The sequence below is a fragment of the Zosterops lateralis genome (assembly GCF_965231275.1).
Source record: "Zosterops lateralis genome assembly, chromosome: 2".
In the NCBI taxonomy this organism is placed as follows: Eukaryota; Metazoa; Chordata; class Aves; order Passeriformes; family Zosteropidae; genus Zosterops; species Zosterops lateralis.
In genome coordinates, this window is record NC_139763.1 from 22,282,177 (window position 1) to 22,300,344 (window position 18,168).

At 37.5% G+C, this 18,168-nt stretch overlaps 2 protein-coding genes across 5 annotated transcripts in view; one reads left to right on the plus strand and one right to left on the minus strand.

Annotated features, from left to right (window-relative positions):
• Positions 1 to 16,255, minus strand: part of STS (steroid sulfatase) — a 104,963-nt gene extending 88,708 nt beyond the window's left edge. For 2 of the 4 annotated variants that reach the window (XM_083855645.1, XM_083855641.1), the window contains exons 1-2: positions 15,835 to 16,255; positions 14,521 to 14,699 (exon numbers count right to left, since the gene is read on the minus strand). The gene's annotated coding sequence lies outside the window, so the exon portion shown is untranslated. Of the gene's footprint in view, positions 1 to 2,348; positions 2,523 to 14,520; positions 14,700 to 15,834 lie in introns of those variants that run through there. The other 2 variants (XM_083855642.1, XM_083855644.1) reach the window with 2 other exon arrangements.
• Positions 15,728 to 18,168, plus strand: part of PUDP (pseudouridine 5'-phosphatase) — a 68,046-nt gene continuing 65,605 nt past the window's right edge. The window contains exon 1 of the mRNA XM_083855649.1: positions 15,728 to 15,865. Coding sequence (XP_083711775.1) covers positions 15,784 to 15,865 — 82 coding nt within the window. The 5' untranslated portion in view covers positions 15,728 to 15,783. The remainder of the gene's footprint in view (positions 15,866 to 18,168) is intronic.

Below are 18,168 nucleotides of genomic sequence, written 5' to 3' on the forward strand. Positions count from 1 at the left end.
CCACTCACATGTACAAGTATCACACACATTCTTCTGACCCCCATCTGGCCATGGGAAATTCATTTGTTCTAATCATGGAACAGAGATGCACATGTTTGTCCTGCCAAATAAGAGGTAGAAGAAGAGTTGGGTTGTTTTAACAGTGGAGGAGCACTTCAGGGGATGTCTCTGTGAGGAAAGACCAGGAGCTGCTCTGTGATGAACACAGTCGGTTCCAGCCAGCTCTGCAATGGACCCACTGCAGATCACAGGTGAGCCCTTATGGAAACATATTTAAGAAAGGTCAAAAATACTGGGGTAGGGGGGGCGGGGGAGGAAGGACAGAGAGAAAGCTGTGAGGAGCAGTGGGAGAGGAGGAAGAAGAGGAAAGAACAAAAAGGCGAGAGCAGTAGGAAGAATCTCACACTGGATCAGGAACATGGCCAAAACCACTGTAGTCCATGGGGCAACAAGGAGTAGCACAGGGAAACAGCCAAGCACTGACTACAGCCTTGCTGGCCACGCAGTGCCTCCCTGAAGGGATTGTGCACAACCTACAGCAGTAACACAGAAGGAGGAGATGTCTGGAGTGAAGTTGTGAAGACTAGGAAAGTAAAAGAGAGGAATCTTAAATTGAACCTGGGAGAGTGGGAGGAAAACTGTTTTTCCTGTAAGATTAAATGTTTGTCCTTTTTTGTTTTGTTTTGTTTCCCAATACTCTAACCAGTTTAATATTTATGCTACCTATCAATACATTATCTTGTATCCCCCAAATGGTTTTGCCTATGACAGGGATTTTCCTGTCTTTATTTCACTACAAGTTTTCTCACTCACATTCCTACTAATTTTTCCCCATATCCTTTGGGAAGGAAGGAAGGGAGTGAGCAGCTGAGTTCTTGGCTGTTAGCCAAAGCCAACCAACCACATTTAAAATGAAAAGGAATAAATGGATCCAATGGCAAATTACTTTCATTGATTACCAGGAGCCAAAAATTTCTTTGCTGTTATTGAATCCACCTAGATCTAAAACCAGGGAGAGAAATGGCAAAGCTTATTAAGCAAAAAACAACTTGAGAAAAAATGACTTTATGGTGTTGCTGTGATAAGCAGGAGGCTCACAGGACGTAAACAAATAGCTTCACCTTCTTCTTAATTTGCATGGGTAAGAGAAATTAAAAATACACAAGTAGTGGCTTATTAAAGACCAAGCTCCTTCCCTACAGTTTCTAAAACTGGAAAATCTGGTTTATGTTACTTGTCCTACAACTAATATTCATGGAATGTTGTCCTCATTCCGCAAATGGTTTTGAAAAAAATTGTTTGGAATTTTTTTGACAAAAGTCTTTCCACCAGGGAAAAAAAAAAAAAAAAAAAAAAAAAAAAAAAAAAAAAAAAAAAGTGGGTTTAAACCAAAACAAAGTTTTTTTCCTTTTTAAATGAGGCAATTTAAAAATGAAATTGTTCTCCCTTACTTTTAAACATGAAAAATAGCCTGTTTAGAACTTTCTAGGTGAAAATTTTTTTTATTCTTTTGGGCTGGGAGATATTTTTACGGCATTATTTTGACTTGAGTCAAAAGATTAACTCTCAAACTACCCAATTTTTAGCATCTAATGTAAAATTAAAAGAAAGATAATAGCTTTTGAATTATCCATTCACCATTTCTATTTTCCACCCAAATAACATAATGAAAAATGATCTTCAGAAAAAGGGGGAGAGGGGGAGTTAGATGGTATGCAATTTTCTAACCACCTTTAATGAAAAGATACTCCACTAGCTTTATTCACTAAACAATAAAAGTATGAAACAGCTTAGAAATAAAATACAATCACTGCAAAACAAAATTGAAAACAATATGTAAGGATCATGAAATTAGGAGGTCTTACAAACCAGGAAAATGTTTACCCTAGAAAGAACATTTATACCATTAAGAAAAGAAGGATGATGAGTTGCATAGTGGCTATATAGCTGTCTGGAAACTACATAGATCAAAAGTCTGCTAAAAAATGTGGCAGACAAAAGGCAAATACATTTACAGAACAAGGCATGTACATATTAACCAAATCAGTATTCCAGTTCCAAAGATTTGATCCCTGACTAATTTCAATAATCCTACAAAAGAATAACCGACTTTTCCAGCAATAAAAAAAAAAAGTGACTGTACTTAGCTTGACAAAATATTTGAGGCATAGACTTTAAATATCATAAAATTAAATAAAAATTAAAATGAATGTCATAAAATTAAGAATTTCTGAAACAGTAATTAATTCTAAGACTAAAAATATATAAAATTATAATTATATAATATAAGACTATGATACAAGAAGAGGATAAGTGGATCATGAGAGAGAGAAAGAAAATAAAAATACCTGAATAAACAGTGTAGAAATGCAAATATTGTATCACAGCAATACAGGAAAAACAGCAATTTAAGCCAGAGGTATCCGGGTTTGTTCTGTCCTGTGTAAGTAGAAACTCTTGCTCGTTCCTTCCTCCCTTTCTTTTTCTCTTGTTCTTTACTCCTTGCTTACATAGGAACTCTATGAAACTTGTAAATTCTTGCTGTTAAAACAGAATGGCATTTTTTTGCCCATAAGAGCTGAGGTAAAATCCCAACATGACAAAATGAATTACCGGTAGCTCAAAACTATAGTAATTTATTTCATTTTTGCCTTATTTTGTAAGACATTTTAAGATGATAAATAAACTAAAAGGTATTCAGAAAAGGCATTTTTCTATTTTCTTATGGCACACCTTTGCTTGTGGTACACCAGCATCAGCTTTTCCATTAACATTTGAAAGTTTCTCAGTAATAGCTCCAGGGGTCTCATTATCTTTTGGCTTGGTCTGGAGCATGCTGCCAGTATTTCTGAAGCAAATAATGTGCTTCTCTAATTGTATGAGAATGTTTTGAAGTAAGTTTTAAGAAAATACATTTTCTTTTGCTTTGTGCCTTTAGGTAAAATACAACCTTATGTTTTTGAAGGATGGATTCTGTTCATCAATGAGAAAGGACATATCAGTTTCTTTGTCCAAAATGCCTTTTTTCAGGACAATACTTTGCTGCTATTATTAGACATCTGCTATATTAGAGAACATACCCAGTTGTCTATTATAATAATATAGGACTTGGAGATGTGATGCTCAGAGTTACTCTTGTAAGTGACTAACCCATGTCAATGGCTTCTAATTTTCTTCATCATAACAGTCAGTTCTGTCAGCAGTGCAGGATATAAACAATAACAGGGAAAAACAGACCTGTTTGAGCTCTGTACCCTATGAATATGGCTAGTCAACTGATTCTTAGCATGGTAGACAAAAAGAAGAGGCCATTTTTGCCCCAAATTTGAAACATTCATCCAGGGTGCAAAAAAATCCAAAAAAATCCAAAATCAGTGTCATTGCATACCTGAAGCTGTTCAAACTTGTGTGTTCAAAGCCTTGAGTATCATAGTCACAATTCTTGCTAAGCACGTTTTAAAAAGCCATCTCAATTGTCCTGTAGTCCTCCTCTCAACTAAACTTCTCACCTAAACTACTTTTATTTCATTCCTCCTCATCCCCAATCTTCCACTCATACAATCAAGAAGCCACTCCACAAATTCTTCTGCAATCCTAATCTTTCTAAACTATGCCCTACCCATATTTCAAATCCTTTCTTACTCAAGAATCCCGTATCAGTGTGCCATAGATGTAAACTGAGGCTACATACCTTTTGGATGCCGTGGCTCGACTCCTCCAATTCTGCTTGCCCGGGTGCTGCTATTGTCACTGCCTCTCTAGCTCTAGTCACTGTCCCAATGCTGCTGTGCCTTGCTGCCTGCCTCTTCCATGACTTCCCTCAACATAGGCTCTTCCACGGGCCAGCAGTACACAGTGCTCCCTACTGGCCACTGGGGCTCTCTCCCTCTGTTAGAGCTGCCTCAGGTCTTGGACTGATGGGCCTTTAACATGAGTCCTACTAAAATCCACCTACAGAGCATCCTAAGGGCAAAAGCAAAACATGTTTGTGAGAAAACAGGATGTATGGAATACATATTATTAATGAGTCATTATAAAACTGCATAGCAAACAATATGTATGGTCAGATTCTGTTCCAACACTTGTTTTGGTTACACAGGCTTCTCTTTCATCTTCCTTCTTCTTGTCTCAGTATAGTTGCTCAAATGCAAGTTTTTGTTTAAGCCTGGCAGATACAACCTATCCAGAAGTGATGATTTTTTCCTTACCTTTTCCCTTCCTCTTTTACTCTTTGCCATTTTCTTCTATCTTAGAGATTGCTCTTACAGATACTCTCCCCTCTGTAGCTGTGTTTACTCCCAGTTTGCAAGCTGAATGTGTATGAGGTTACAAAGGAAAATATTAGATTTAATATCCCTTTAAAAGTCAAGTCTTGCAGGCTTCCACCTTTGAACTGAATGGACTTTTTCAGATTATATACACTGCACATGAACCAGTGACTTCAAAACTACAAGCTTATTTCAGCACCTATCCTGCTCCAAAACTATTTAACAATTCATTTCCATTTGATCCTTGAAACAGACTCCATAATCAAAATTACATACACTTGTAACATTACTTTTTAAACAACTAGAGCTTAAGTGCTAAGAAAAAACTGCTGTGGCACAGCTGGAAAACCTTCAAGTTCATACAGACCCTGCTTTCTATTTTCTTCAAAATGCTTTCACAGTTCAAGTAAGGCTTATATTCTTTTTAATCTGTTCAAGGCAGGGAATGTTCTACTCCATTGCAATACCTGATAACAAAGTGCATTCTGTTACAAAATAATTTGCCACTATATTTGATAGTATCTTACAGACATGAGTGTATGTTTTCAGCAATCTCCTTTTCATTGTAAAAAAGACATTGTATTAAGTTAATGCAGAAAAGACAACACTGAGTATGTTATTATTGCTCATAATTGCTAACTTCCTGTCATGAAGAATTTCTTAGAGCTGTGAAAGAATATGAACTCCAACTGCATATTACCCCAATGTTTACAATTAAATTATATATAAATGACAGACTTTGGGGCAGAAAGGGTGTTTTACCTTGCAGCACGGAATTGTTTCAGTTTTTGCCTCTCCTACGCAAACAAGATGGCTGTGCACTTATCAGTATATAGGTACAAAGTCCAGCCATGTAAAGTGAAACACAAGGGTGGAGGGGCAGAAGGAGAATACTGAAAAAGTAATTTATATAAAACTGACAGGATTTCTTGGTAAGAAACTGCGTCACTAGTATGAAACAATCTCAGCATGTTCTTATAATGAATATATAGATATGCCTAACCAAGATCTCCTGTTAGACTTTTTGGTGAATTTGCATTGCATTTTTGGAAAACAAGGGCCGTGCCAGAATCTCAAGTATATTTCTGCCTTCTGTACACATGGGGAACATTCCTACAGAATATCTACATAGCAACTTTGGACAAACTGCACTGAAACAACTTTTAAAGTATTTTAGAAATCTCAGATCAGTGTTTTTCAAACATTTTTATTGGAGGCACAAAATACTTTGAGATTCTCTTTTTATAAATACCATACACTATAGCCCATCCTGGTTTCTTTAATATGTATTGTCTTAGAAACTATATGTGCTTCCAGAAAATGACTGCTTCTAGAAAGCCCAAGGACCCTAATGTGAAAAATCATTCATTAAACTTCAAAAAGTCCTAGCTAGTTGACATATCACCTCCTTCTCAGCTATTGTCCTCCTCATTCCAATTTATGTATTTGTCACAAGGAAATTTGATCAGAAAGAGAAAGATGGATGTCCAAAGATGTGTGACAATCACCACTGATGAAACTTAATGGAATCAAAGCCTTACAACCTAAGTATGAAATCTGACTTTTCTTCCAGGCAAAACCTAAGAGCTCACAATGACTGTGAGAAATCAAATTGAACCAAGATTTTTGAACAGCTGCCTAAATTCAAAGTCTAAATTACATTTTTCTGTGGTTCAGGAAATTAGTACATCTTGTCCTGAGCTTTCTTCTGCATTTTCTCTGTCTATTTAAAAATAGTATTCTACTTGAAAAACTTTGAAAGAATTTTAAATTACCAACTTTCCTCTATCTCAAATACTGATAGGAAATTCTAGCCCTACGTTAAGCCTTTGAAAAACTGCACTATTGTCTTGCATTCATTCAAAGCTTTAACAAGTGAATATAAAGACAATACTTAAAAAATCTTGTCAGTCTCTCTAAAATAAATGACCACTTTTTAATCCCTTTGATTAACAATGTTTTTAGATTAATAATATTTTAAAAGGTACTAAAAAAACCCTGTATATGGACAAAAGAAGCAATACTAAAGATACAACAGATGAAAAGCAATACCCACTGGCAAAACACCATTTCTTGTGTACATACACTCGAACTCTTAAATGCATAAATTAAATTAACTTAAATTTTATTAAAACAAACTATTATTAAGGTACATTAATTCAAAACCTTGTGATTATGTAAATTAGAAGAAAGTAATGATAAAACAAGGATTTATATGACGAAATATAGATAAAATTAATGAAAAGCAGACTTGTCTGTGCTAATTAGCATGACAATTCAAGGCATTTGATATGGAAAACCAAAAGGCATTGTAAAAAGAACTATTCATTCCAACTATAACAGTATGAAAAAATATTATGAGTTAATGAGTGAAAAATAAACATCCTCTCATATCCAAATTTAAGTACTGAACGAAGACTGAATAGAAGGGGTTTGTTTGTTTGGGTTTCTTTTCCGTCTTTGATTAAACATCCCTAAAGGGGGCTAAAGTGACTATTACTTGCTGACTTTAAAGCTTGAGCAGGAGTGAAAACTGAAATGCCAACAGGGAGGCTGCATTTAGCCATGGCAAATAGAGTAGTACGTTACCCAGTAATGTATTCTCCAATGATCTATGTTACTTAATGAATTATATTACTCATTTTGGCCAACAGGTTTTTTTGTAGTTTGGGTTTCTTTTTCCACATGGATATGAACACAGAGTTCTTTTTTTTTTTTTTTCGTAATACATTAGAAACTTTTTTTTCAGGTACTTTGGACTTCTGGTCACAATGGGAGTCGGTGTCTACCAATTTATTTATGGATGTTCATATGTATAAAAGTTCAATTCATTGAACTGGTAAAGGACATTATGTTTTTAATTAGCATTTGGGATGAAAAGGAGGAAGGATGCATGACAATTTACTGGAATTTAGTGGTAAGGCAGAGATACAGCAAGGCAGACCCTTTGTTTCAGTTCATCAAAACATCTCTGCCAAAGTTTTAGAAGTTTGGGATCCAACTTTACCACGCCACTAAATGTTCCTCTACCATGTACAGTACACTGTCTTGGTAAAAACAAAACATGATACACTGCTATCTTAACCTGCCTGGATGGTGGTGCACATGTAAATACTTCTGCTTCCACATAAATTGGATAACAACTTGTATTTTACTTAGATACAAATGAAACATATCAGCAGCAGAGATACAATGAAACAAAGGGTATTTGTTATCTTCTCTTATCATAGTGAAACCCAAGGAATATAGCTAATTTCAAATGATATTTTTGAAAGATACCTAGAATTTAAACAGAACTATTTTGCTGTTCTAGGCACTTTGTACAAACAATGGTATTGGATTCTAGAGAATATTAACAAATCTTTAGTGAAAAAAGATGCTTAAACTTCATTCTTCAGCTAAATCTAAAAAAACAGTGAGAAGTTTCCCTCTGAAAATTCTGTAATCATGTAGGTATCTGTGGATTGCAAAGGACTTTATACAGTCCTGAGGAAGTCCCAAAGGCTTTTAGACATAGAACTCTATAACAATGTCTAAAGGTTTTGGTCTAAAGGTTTTTTTAATGGCTGTGATTAACTTTTGTTAAGACTTCCATATAGGAGTTGAGCTGGAAGAATGTGTTGGCTATGCCATGCAAGGATAAAGATTCGGGTTTTGTAGTTCCTATAACCATAGTTCCAATGACTATCAAATAATACTGGGCTAAGCTATCGCAAGTCATAAATGAACAGGATTTTTAAAGAAAGATGGGTTTGAACAGGTGGGAAAGATATTTTTCATTTGATCTACAAGATTATTTATTTTATTTCCTGGATGTGATGAAGTCAGAAAAAGCATATGGATACACAGGTTCCCACACTTTGTCAGGTCCTTCAAGAATCAACAATCATCCAAATACTGAAAAATTGAAATCAGGCAAGGTTTTACTTTATTTCCACAAACTTCAGAAAGTACTGGTGCAAACATCACCCTCATTAAAGCTGGTAGAAACTTGCTGACAGGAATGCCACGTCCTGAGTGAAGCTCTGTGTCCCCTGAAACCTGAAGGCTTTCCTCCATGTTCTGCAATTCCAGATTACACTCTAACCCTTCCCCATTTCATGACCACAACAGAAGCCCAGTTTTGGCATGGCACGTTAGGATATACAGCTATCTTAATATTAAAAGTCATGTTAATAGCTTTTGGAAAATTGCATTAGTCTAATTTTTCCAGATGAGAGCGTAATTATTGTCATAAAAAGGAAAAGTCAGTGAAAAACAGATTATGGAGTCAGGCTGTCAAACACAGTCACTAATATAATACTTACTCCCTTCTGCTTGTAGCAGTCACTGGTGTAAATGACACATACAACATTTTTGAAACTAAGGATACAACAATTCATTCTGTAGCACAGATTCTTGCAGATATCTGCCTCATTAGGCTTGCAAGATAGCAGTTTTTCATACTTAAAAATGTGTAAAGAGATTTTGAACTGTATGAAGAAGTAATAAGCTCTTAATGGGCTAGAGATATTGTCCCTGATCTCTTTCACTGAAGTATGACACTGACTCCTCGTAATTAGTAAAACTACACATAGAAGTGAACCATAAAGAAAATTAAATTTTCAAATAGGAGCTTTTCAAAAAGTTTTGATCTTTTGGCCTGGTACAACATGGGGAATAACCTGACTAATCAACAGTAAAAAACAAAATATGGCAAAGACAGTGATTCAGCTCTTATGTTAATTCAAATGTGTTGATTTATCTGGGACTAAAAAGACAGTCTAATAGCAAAAAATGACCTTCTATTTGTCATTTATAAAACCCACAGCTACAACGAATGTATCTGCATGCTGGAGTTCTCTAAGGATACAGAAAATCTAAAATGCTGAAGAACAATCAAAATGCTAAAAGCTTCAGACAGCTTAACTTACAAGAGATTAAAGAAATAAAATTTGTAAAATAAAAAGACAGAGTAGAGGAAAAACACAGGATATCCTAGCAGAGCAGAAGATTCACTGAAAGATTCAGAAAAATTTAGGCATTATGTCTGGACAGATATTTTAAGCCTATACAATTCTATCACAAAAATTCATTTAGATCTTGAATGTCTCTTGTGGTCTTACCTATATGTAAGTACATGAAATGGAAATCTAGGACTTTCAAGCAGTCCTAGTGTAAGTAATCATTCATCTTACAGAACTCAGAGTGAAATGTTTGAGATTATCTGATTAAATGGAGCATTTGTCTTAGGGAAAAAGGTCAGGGCTTGATTGGCTTGACAGCCTTGAACTTCATTGCATTCTTCTAGGCATCCCTAATATTTAACAGTATCAGTATTTACAACTGGTGTTCCTTGTTTTATAATAGTTTTATGACAATAAGTATTCGTTACTGGTCTTACTGGTCTTCCACAAAGTACATTTCAATTGAATGGCTAAAATATGAAATAAAGCTACATCATTTCCTCATCTGTTTTGTTACAATACACTGAACCTAATTCCTTAAGGTAGGTAAACATAAGCTGAATTTAAAGTAAGTGGTCTAGTAATGGGACTATTTCATCACCCAAAAATTAATCAGTGCCTTACACAGCTGTGGTCACAAAGTGTATTTGCCATTGCCTGTGCACAAGAGCGTGTTCTGAGGTATACTACCAGCGTGTTTGTGTGTCTGTACATGAGAGAAGCAGAATAGGGCAGTAATTTCTGGGGCAAGAGAATTCAAAAAATTGAATTATGACTTGGTTGGGAGGCACTAACTCTGGCAGCCAAGGAAAAGTCCTGACTCCTTAGTGAGGAACGGTCTGGCTGTCTAATACAACTCTGGTGCAATGGGGACTCTAGCAGCTGGCTAACTGTGCTTGGCATTGCCCCTTCTCCTCTATCCACCATTTCTGCTTCCCAGATCAGAGATGCTACCTCATATGTATCAGCACAGTACTACTGCTTTTCTGCCTAGATAGTTCTAGAAGCTGAGACCACCAGAATTACTGCAAAGAAAGAAAGGTCACAGCACTGTATGATGGCTGGCCTCCAGCTGCCTCCCTGCACTCCCCAGGCTGTCACCATGTTCTCCCTGATCATGCAGACATTCTGGGCTGAGTGTCAGACATTCATTTATTTCTACTCAACTCTTCTAGATAGATACAAACTTTTAAGGGCACACAGCCACAGAGTAGGCAGAATGTCTGAGCTCTGGAGATTCAACTCCCCAGCTTGTCGCATCCCAAGTAGGGAACATGCATATAAAACTGGAACATGGAGCAGCATTACAGATCAGTGACTTAGAGACCTTGTGACCTTGAGAATCACAATTCCTTCTCTCTCTTCTCCATCTGAAGATCTAATTACCATAGCCTTTGAAAAGGTTGAGCTTAGGAACCCAAGACTGAAAGGGACCACTGGAAGGGTGACTGCATTCAGTTTCACCTTTACTGCCAGCAACCAAGTGATAGATGACTTGCTCAGAAATGTTCACGGAATGTGTATTCCACATGACAGAACAAATACAAATTTTTTTCTATAACCTGTAACAATCAAACTGCAGTAAAATGAACAAAAAAGCAATCAAATCCAAATGCAGACAAGAAATAAAACCAAGTTAATAACAAACATTTTAGGTTCCTGTAACAATGGGAAGTTAGATAAATAAAGTTACACAGCAAACTCCTATCACAGGAAAAATAAAGCAGGATACAACATGTCATATGGGGATGCAACCTCCTCTGTACTAATTTTTCTGATAGTTTAAGGCTAAGCAAGGATCCAGCCATTCACATCAGGATTTTCATTATAATAACGTTGCTAATCACCTCAACAGTTTGCTTGTGTGCAGCCAATATTTTATAAGAAGACCAAAAAGTATGTCAACAAGCTAAGTCACAATCCATAAAGGAGAATAAATGGTGACCTTAACAGAAGCAAAAATAGCCCTAAAGCATGATATTAAGGCTTCCTTTCCAGCTTCAGAAACTTTGTTCTGTTGTACAAACCCTCAATAAATATAGCAATTGACATGTAAAAATATCAAAGCATTACTCCCTTGTTCTTCCTTGTGTGCTTGGTTAGTTTTTTCAGAATTTTACCTCTCATCGCTGCTTAAGAATCTTTTTATAGTGCCTCATCTAAATTTATTGAGATAAACACATATGAGAAACACATCACTCTCCTGCAGCTTAACACATCAAGTTCCTTGCCTTTGTAACTAACACACTCGTAACTGGTGGTCAGTATCAAAATCTAGAAAGTAGATGGCTCTCCTATCTCTGCTTGTTTGGCTGAGAGAAGACACATGGGATTGATCAAAAGAGCATATACACCCTTTTAACTCACGTAATCGATAAAACATGACCTAGATCAGGAGTTGCTATTGGTACTATTTAATTGCTTTAAGACATGTGGTCATCTTCCATTCTTTATCTATAAAAACATGAAGTGAAACAATACAATTCAACTAATTCATAATCTTAAGGTGAAAAGCTCATGTTTAGTGACATCCAGCACGGAAAGGGGTTTCATTTTCTAAAGACTTATAGGCTTAACCACAGCAACTGTTGAGAATCTTAGCTGATACCTCAATTTACATTTAATTCTAAGTCATTCCAAGAAATTTGTTACTAATGGTGGGTTTAACAGCTGTTTATGTAAATCATTATGAAAGCTTTTACATTACTGGATTTATTCAAGTCTTTCAATTCTTTTTTAATATTCAAACCAAAATGGATTATAATCTGTTTATCCTCTTTGTCAAGGTGCCTGCAGAAAACAAAAAATAAAGTCAGTCATTTCTGTGTGAAACACATAGTGCATGATGATCCTATAAAAGGCATAAAAAATAGGTATGTGAATCCATGCTTTGAGCACAATATGAAATAGTGAAATAGGAAACTGCAATTATTGAATCAAATGTATTATCTATGAAAACACTTAAGCATATTCTGAACCTTTTACTCTCCAGGAAAGGACTCAGTCACATAAATTTCAGTGATGTACAAAGCTTTCAGCCTCAAAGTAAAGAAAACTCCAACAAATACAGTAGTTAAAAAAAGGTTAAGAGGACTGAGTATGTAAAATATTGTGCTGCATACTTAACAACCCCACAGCATCTGAGTATTTTCACTTTATCTCACATTCAAGAACAATAAAACCAATGAGATTTTAACATATTATTAAGAAACCAGAGAAAAGAGATTTGTTTGGTGTTAAGTAGGGCTATCTATAGGCAGTTAATTTACAGTTGTTGAAAAACCTGGACATCCAGATATATGTACCATATAACACGATATATCTGCTTTGGTGTATGCCCAGATAGCATTTAATTAATTTTAAAAATGTACCTTAAGTTAATTGTGTTCTTCAGACTTTCCAGGATTTAAGTCTAGTTACAGAATTGCATCTTAGTTATTACATCCAAGTTCATTCTTCTCAATAGGTATACATCAGGTTTGTAGGAAAATAACTAATTATTGGTGTTCATAGTTACTGTACCTCAACTAAAATATTCTTCCCACAACTCTAAAGTTATTGAAGTCCTCATAACTCAAAGTCAGCTTCAAATAAGTAATAAAAAATAGTAGTAAACAAAAAAATCAATTGCACAATTCTCAGTATCAAATTCTCAGTATCAAATTTTCACTCCCTTTCAAGAAAAAAAAAAACAATCCAACAACAAAACCAACTACTGGTGAGTCATTAGATACAGTTATTTAAGACAGCTCAAACAAAACTTTGATCAGCACCTTATCTTACTTATGTACGTATCTATCTGTTAACTATGCTCCACTATGAATTAAAAGTTGCTTGGACTTTTACTTCATTTCACTGTTCATAAAAAGACCTAGTCATGCAGAATAAGCTTAAACAGTTGTCTATGTTGGGAAGATTTCCCTGTGTTTGAACACAGCTTAGAAGAATCAAGTAAGCTAACATCACACTGATTATCACTGATGAGCCGCAGCAAAGCAAAGAAAATTGAGGTCATCAGCCTGTCAGCAATGTGACAGTCTTGAAATGTGTACCATAGGATTTGTAAGCCAGATCATTAAACCCTAAAAATGTTCAGCTTCTGTATTACACTTTAATTTTGTGGGCTACTTTCATATACACTGCCTATGACTTATTTCCACTTTAAATAGTCAGAAGATTTGCAAAACCCTTGTTTTCTCAGATGAACTGGGAATTTACATGCTAAAGATAGTGATTTTCTCCTCTTTTTAGGAGGCTAGAAGCAATGGAAGTTGTGATCAATTACTTTTTTCTAATTAGAACAATAAATCAAGGTAATAAGAAAAAGCTACGTCCTCTGAGTAACAAATAAAGGTTTTACTCTGTCACCATATATACAATTAAAAAACAGCTTTTTAGAATATTTGCTAATTAGAAAGTTGATAAATTACCTCACATACTCTTGTCATACACCATCACTACCCACCCTCTTTAAATATTTGTCACAAGTGTATACTCTTACAGCAGAATCACATTCTTTCTTAGGACAGCACAACCATTATAAGTATTGAAATTACTATTTTTCAAATTCCTTTTAAGAGGTTAACACTTTTTTTGACATACTGTATTTAGGATTTTACCTCTATTGATTCTAGCTATGCTCCCACCTAAGTGTGCTACAAAAGAAACTATAAACATTTGCTGGAAACAAAACTGGAATATTGACTTGTTGCACAGTGTTTATTGCAGAAACAAAACAGCCATGGGCATTTTTAATACTCATATATTGTAATGCTACGAAAAAAAAGATCTGAAAGCTCAGGAGTCATTTTCTTAAGTCTACGCAGGAACCAATTCCATGACTACATGTGGAAGTTTTAAAAGACATTGAAGGTACTGAGCACAATCCTTTTCCTAGCCTACACAGACAGGGCCTACACAGCATTATCATTACAGAATGAGACGGGATAAACATGAGAAAACCAACCCAAAACTCAAAAAACTTTGTTTGAAAGTCAAGTTTTATTATTCAAAAGGTACAAGTAAAGGCCAAGAATGTTTTATTTCTCTTCTTATTTCCCAAACAGGAGAAGGTGTGAGGAGAATTCTGTGTCTACATTTCACACAAATGTAGGGTGAGTGTACTTGGAAGGGATAGGTTTTGGGGGTAGGTAAGATGCTTAAAGAGGCTAAATTAAAATTCAAATATAGCTATGTGACACCTACAGTTAAGGCTTTAAAAGCCCCCACTAACTTGCTAAAATGGTGAAGTGTTGCCAATTCAAACAAAAGCACTGTTAGGAAAAAATAATTGCTTCGAGGCCTACCTACAAGTGAGACAGGACTTCCCCTATGTGAAGCTGCAACTAACCACTGCCCTCACACAGAATGGCACAGCAGTACCGTCTTCAAGCCAGTATGTCACCTTGGGAGCCTGATACAGCTCTTTTCATGTCTGCCTTTGCAACTGGTGCTTCAATGATCTTGATGCCCAGTGGAAAGTTACCTGCATGAAAAAATACAAAGGGAAAACCGATGAGGTAAATGCCCTCTTGCCCTCCCAGCTGCCCAGTAAAAATCGGATGATGTGTCCCTGCAGGAAGATTCTGCTTCAACTCAAGAACAGTCTTGTTTCCTGAACTTCAGAACTTCTTGAATGTTTCAGAAAAACACCACACAACACTCAAACCAGCCTTCAATTAACCATTCTTGCAATCAGCAACCTCTAAGAGAGATTTACTCCTTCCTCACAGACTTTTTTCTCCCCCTACTTTACTTTTCCCCCTCCTACTTTACTCTTCCCCCACCGTTTTATACAGATTTACAGCTTTTTGCATCAACTACAGTCTGGTGGTAATATTACCCCTGTAAATGTCTACATAGGCACACAGAAGAGACACTGTCTAATGTGTCAACTTGAGAGCAAATCTTCTGTCTTTCCCACCAGCAGTGCCAAACGGGATTTAGGAATCACAAAAGAGGTCTGGTTGGAAGGGACAACCATGGGTCAACTGGTACAACCTCTCTGCTCCAGCGAGGTCACCCCAGAGCACCCTGCTCGGGGCCACCCCAGAGCACCCTGCACATCCAAGAGCACCCTGCACAGGGTCACCCCAGAGCACACTGCACAGGGTCACCCCAGAGCACACTGCACAGGGTCACCCCAGAGCACACTGCAAAGGACCATCCCAGAGCACGCTGCACAGGACCATCCCAGAGCACCCTGCACAGGACCATCCCAGAGCACCCTGCACATCCCAGAGCACCCTGCACAGGACCACCCCAGAGCACCCTGCACATCCCAGAGCACCCTGCACAGGGTCACCCCAGAGCACCCTGCACAGAACTGCATCCAAATAGTTCTTTAGTATGTCCAGAGAGGGAGGCTCCACAACCTCTCTGACCAAGAAGCGCTGTTCTGCAAGAGAACAAGCCCCAAGGGGAGAAATGGACTTTGCCTAAAAAAGTCCATGCAGAGCAAAGGTGCCGCCGGCCCGCCCCGCCCCGGGAGCCACCAAAAACCGCCGCCCGTGACCGCGCGGGCTGAATCCGCGTCGGCTCCCGCTGCTCTCCCGCTGCTCTGCCTCGCCATGGCCGCCTCCTCCTCCTCCCCGGCGCCCGCGCTGCGCCCGGTCACTCACATCATCTTTGACATGGACGGGCTGCTGCTGGGTGCGTAGCCGGAGTCCCTCTCCCCTCCACGCCCGCGGGTCCCACCGCGCTGCCAGGCCCGGCCCGCCTGCCCGGACAGCGAGGGGCCGTGGCTGGCGGCGGGCAGCCAAGAGGCTTTGCTTTGCTTTCCTTTCCCTTCCTTTCCTTTCCTTTCCCTCTCCGCCTCCCGCAGCCTGAGCGGCCCAGGCTGTGGCTGCTCTTTCAGGGTCTCCTCGCTCCGGGCGAGCAGCCAAAACGCCCCGGGCGGCGCTGCTCAAACCAGAGTGAGGGGATTAAAGCAACAGGAAACGAGTTAGTTCCTTCTTCTCCTTCCGCTACTTGCTGCCTTTCCGGGGTAGATTTCGCCTTAAAGTAACAGCCCCGGGCGGAGCGTGAACGGGACGCCTGCTGTGGCTGGCGAGGGCTGAGCGGGGCCGGGAGAGCCGTGAGGGGCGGGTGGTGCTGACAGCACCACGGGGAGAGCGGGTGTGGAGTGTGGGAAACAGCGGGTTTGTGTGTGTGTAATCCCATAATCCAGAACCAGTTATTTTAATTTAATTCTTAGAAGTTTGAGGTGTGTTTTTTTTAGTTACTACTGCTCTGTTAGAAGCTGGAAATATGCTTCACGCAGACAATATTCACCTTAGCAGGACAGTATTGGTAATGATACAGGTATATGATTTCTTCTATTAAAAAAAAATACATGCAAAATGTATATTGTATTTCAGAAGTCTTTCAGCTGCAAGGAATTAGACTGAAAATACTCAAATTATCTTCGAGTACAGAGGAGTAAAAGTGACACTACCTTGGTAATTTTCATAATGTGCACTTAATTTCAGAGGACTTCAGTATGTTTCAGCCTCTGAATACTATAAAACCTTCAACATTTTTGGTGAAACATTTGTTTCATGATGAGCAGTGACCCTTGGGAGGCAAAAAGGCAGTCAGGAGACTGCTTGGGCTTTCCCAAGATTCCTAAATGTTTCAAGAAATTTGGAATAATTTGGGGGAAAGAATGATAAAAGGCACAAATTAGATTCATTCTGCCCAACTGCTCTACTGTAAATCTTCTGAATGAGACAAATGGTCATATTGATGTTAACCTATATAAGAACCCCATAATTTTCTTATGAAAATTTTATTGTGTCATATAGTTTTCATTGGAGGTGATAAAATGAATAACATACATGTTTCAAGATGTTACAAAAATAAGCCAAAAATTACTTCCTTTCAAAGAGCCCAAATAAAAGTTTTGGTATTGTATATCTATTATTATTAACTTTTTTAAGTGCCTCCATAGTTGGTTGCAATTTTTAGCATCTGAAGTTTCAGGTTTTGCAAAAAAATTTCCCAACAAAGTAGTGTCTGCAAATGTACATGACTATTTTTAGATGTTTTCACCTAAACTCAATGATTTTGTAGAACAAATACAATTTGATCTAAAAATGATGAGAAAAATTGAGCATTAAATTCATCTGATGTAACACACCATGAACTTGCTTTCTGTAATTGACATACTTGCTTCTGAGTAAGGATACCATCTGATAGAAAGATTTCCAAAACCTTTGTGAGTGTAAAATCCTTAAATGAGGTCCGAGGTGTCCACAAGTTTCTTGACTTTGGAAACAATCTAGGCGTTACTCTATAGAAACTGCATCCTATACTTTACTATCTAATGTATGAAAGTGTTGCTCGGTCTGATCAACTGATGTTTTATTTTCCCCCTCCCTCTCTTAACATAATTGAGACTGATTAAGTTGTCCTTGGGTCCCACCTTGAGATATCGGCTTACTTTTAGTGCTGAAGTTATTGCCTCTAAACTGCCTGTGGAGATACTTCGACCCTTTCATTGAGTCCTTCTGTATCATTGTTTCAAAGGTTATCTAACATTGTTTTTTTCTAGTTGGATTTCTAATCAATGCAATCTATACCTTTATTTTTTTATTATTACCTAATCTTTCCCTTTGAGCTCTTGGATGAAATCTTAGGGGTTTTGCCTAGTTTTGTTCCAGTTGCCAGGAATTTAGCACTGTAAAGCAATGCACTCACTTGGTAATTGAAGTATGTGACACCACCTCTAGATATCTCATTTTTTAATATGTAAAATTAATTGAAGGACTTCTTTTTTGTAGGAAACTTCCACGGTAACAGAAAAATGTGCTAATGTACAGCATTTGCATCCTGCTTTGTAATACATGGAATACTAGAATATCTCAGGTTAAAGGGACATGTAATGTGAATGACTGAGGCACAGACTCAGACCAGCAGGAATCAGAATAATTTGTTCAGAGAGACGAGGCGATTTTATACACTTTTCAAGGCAC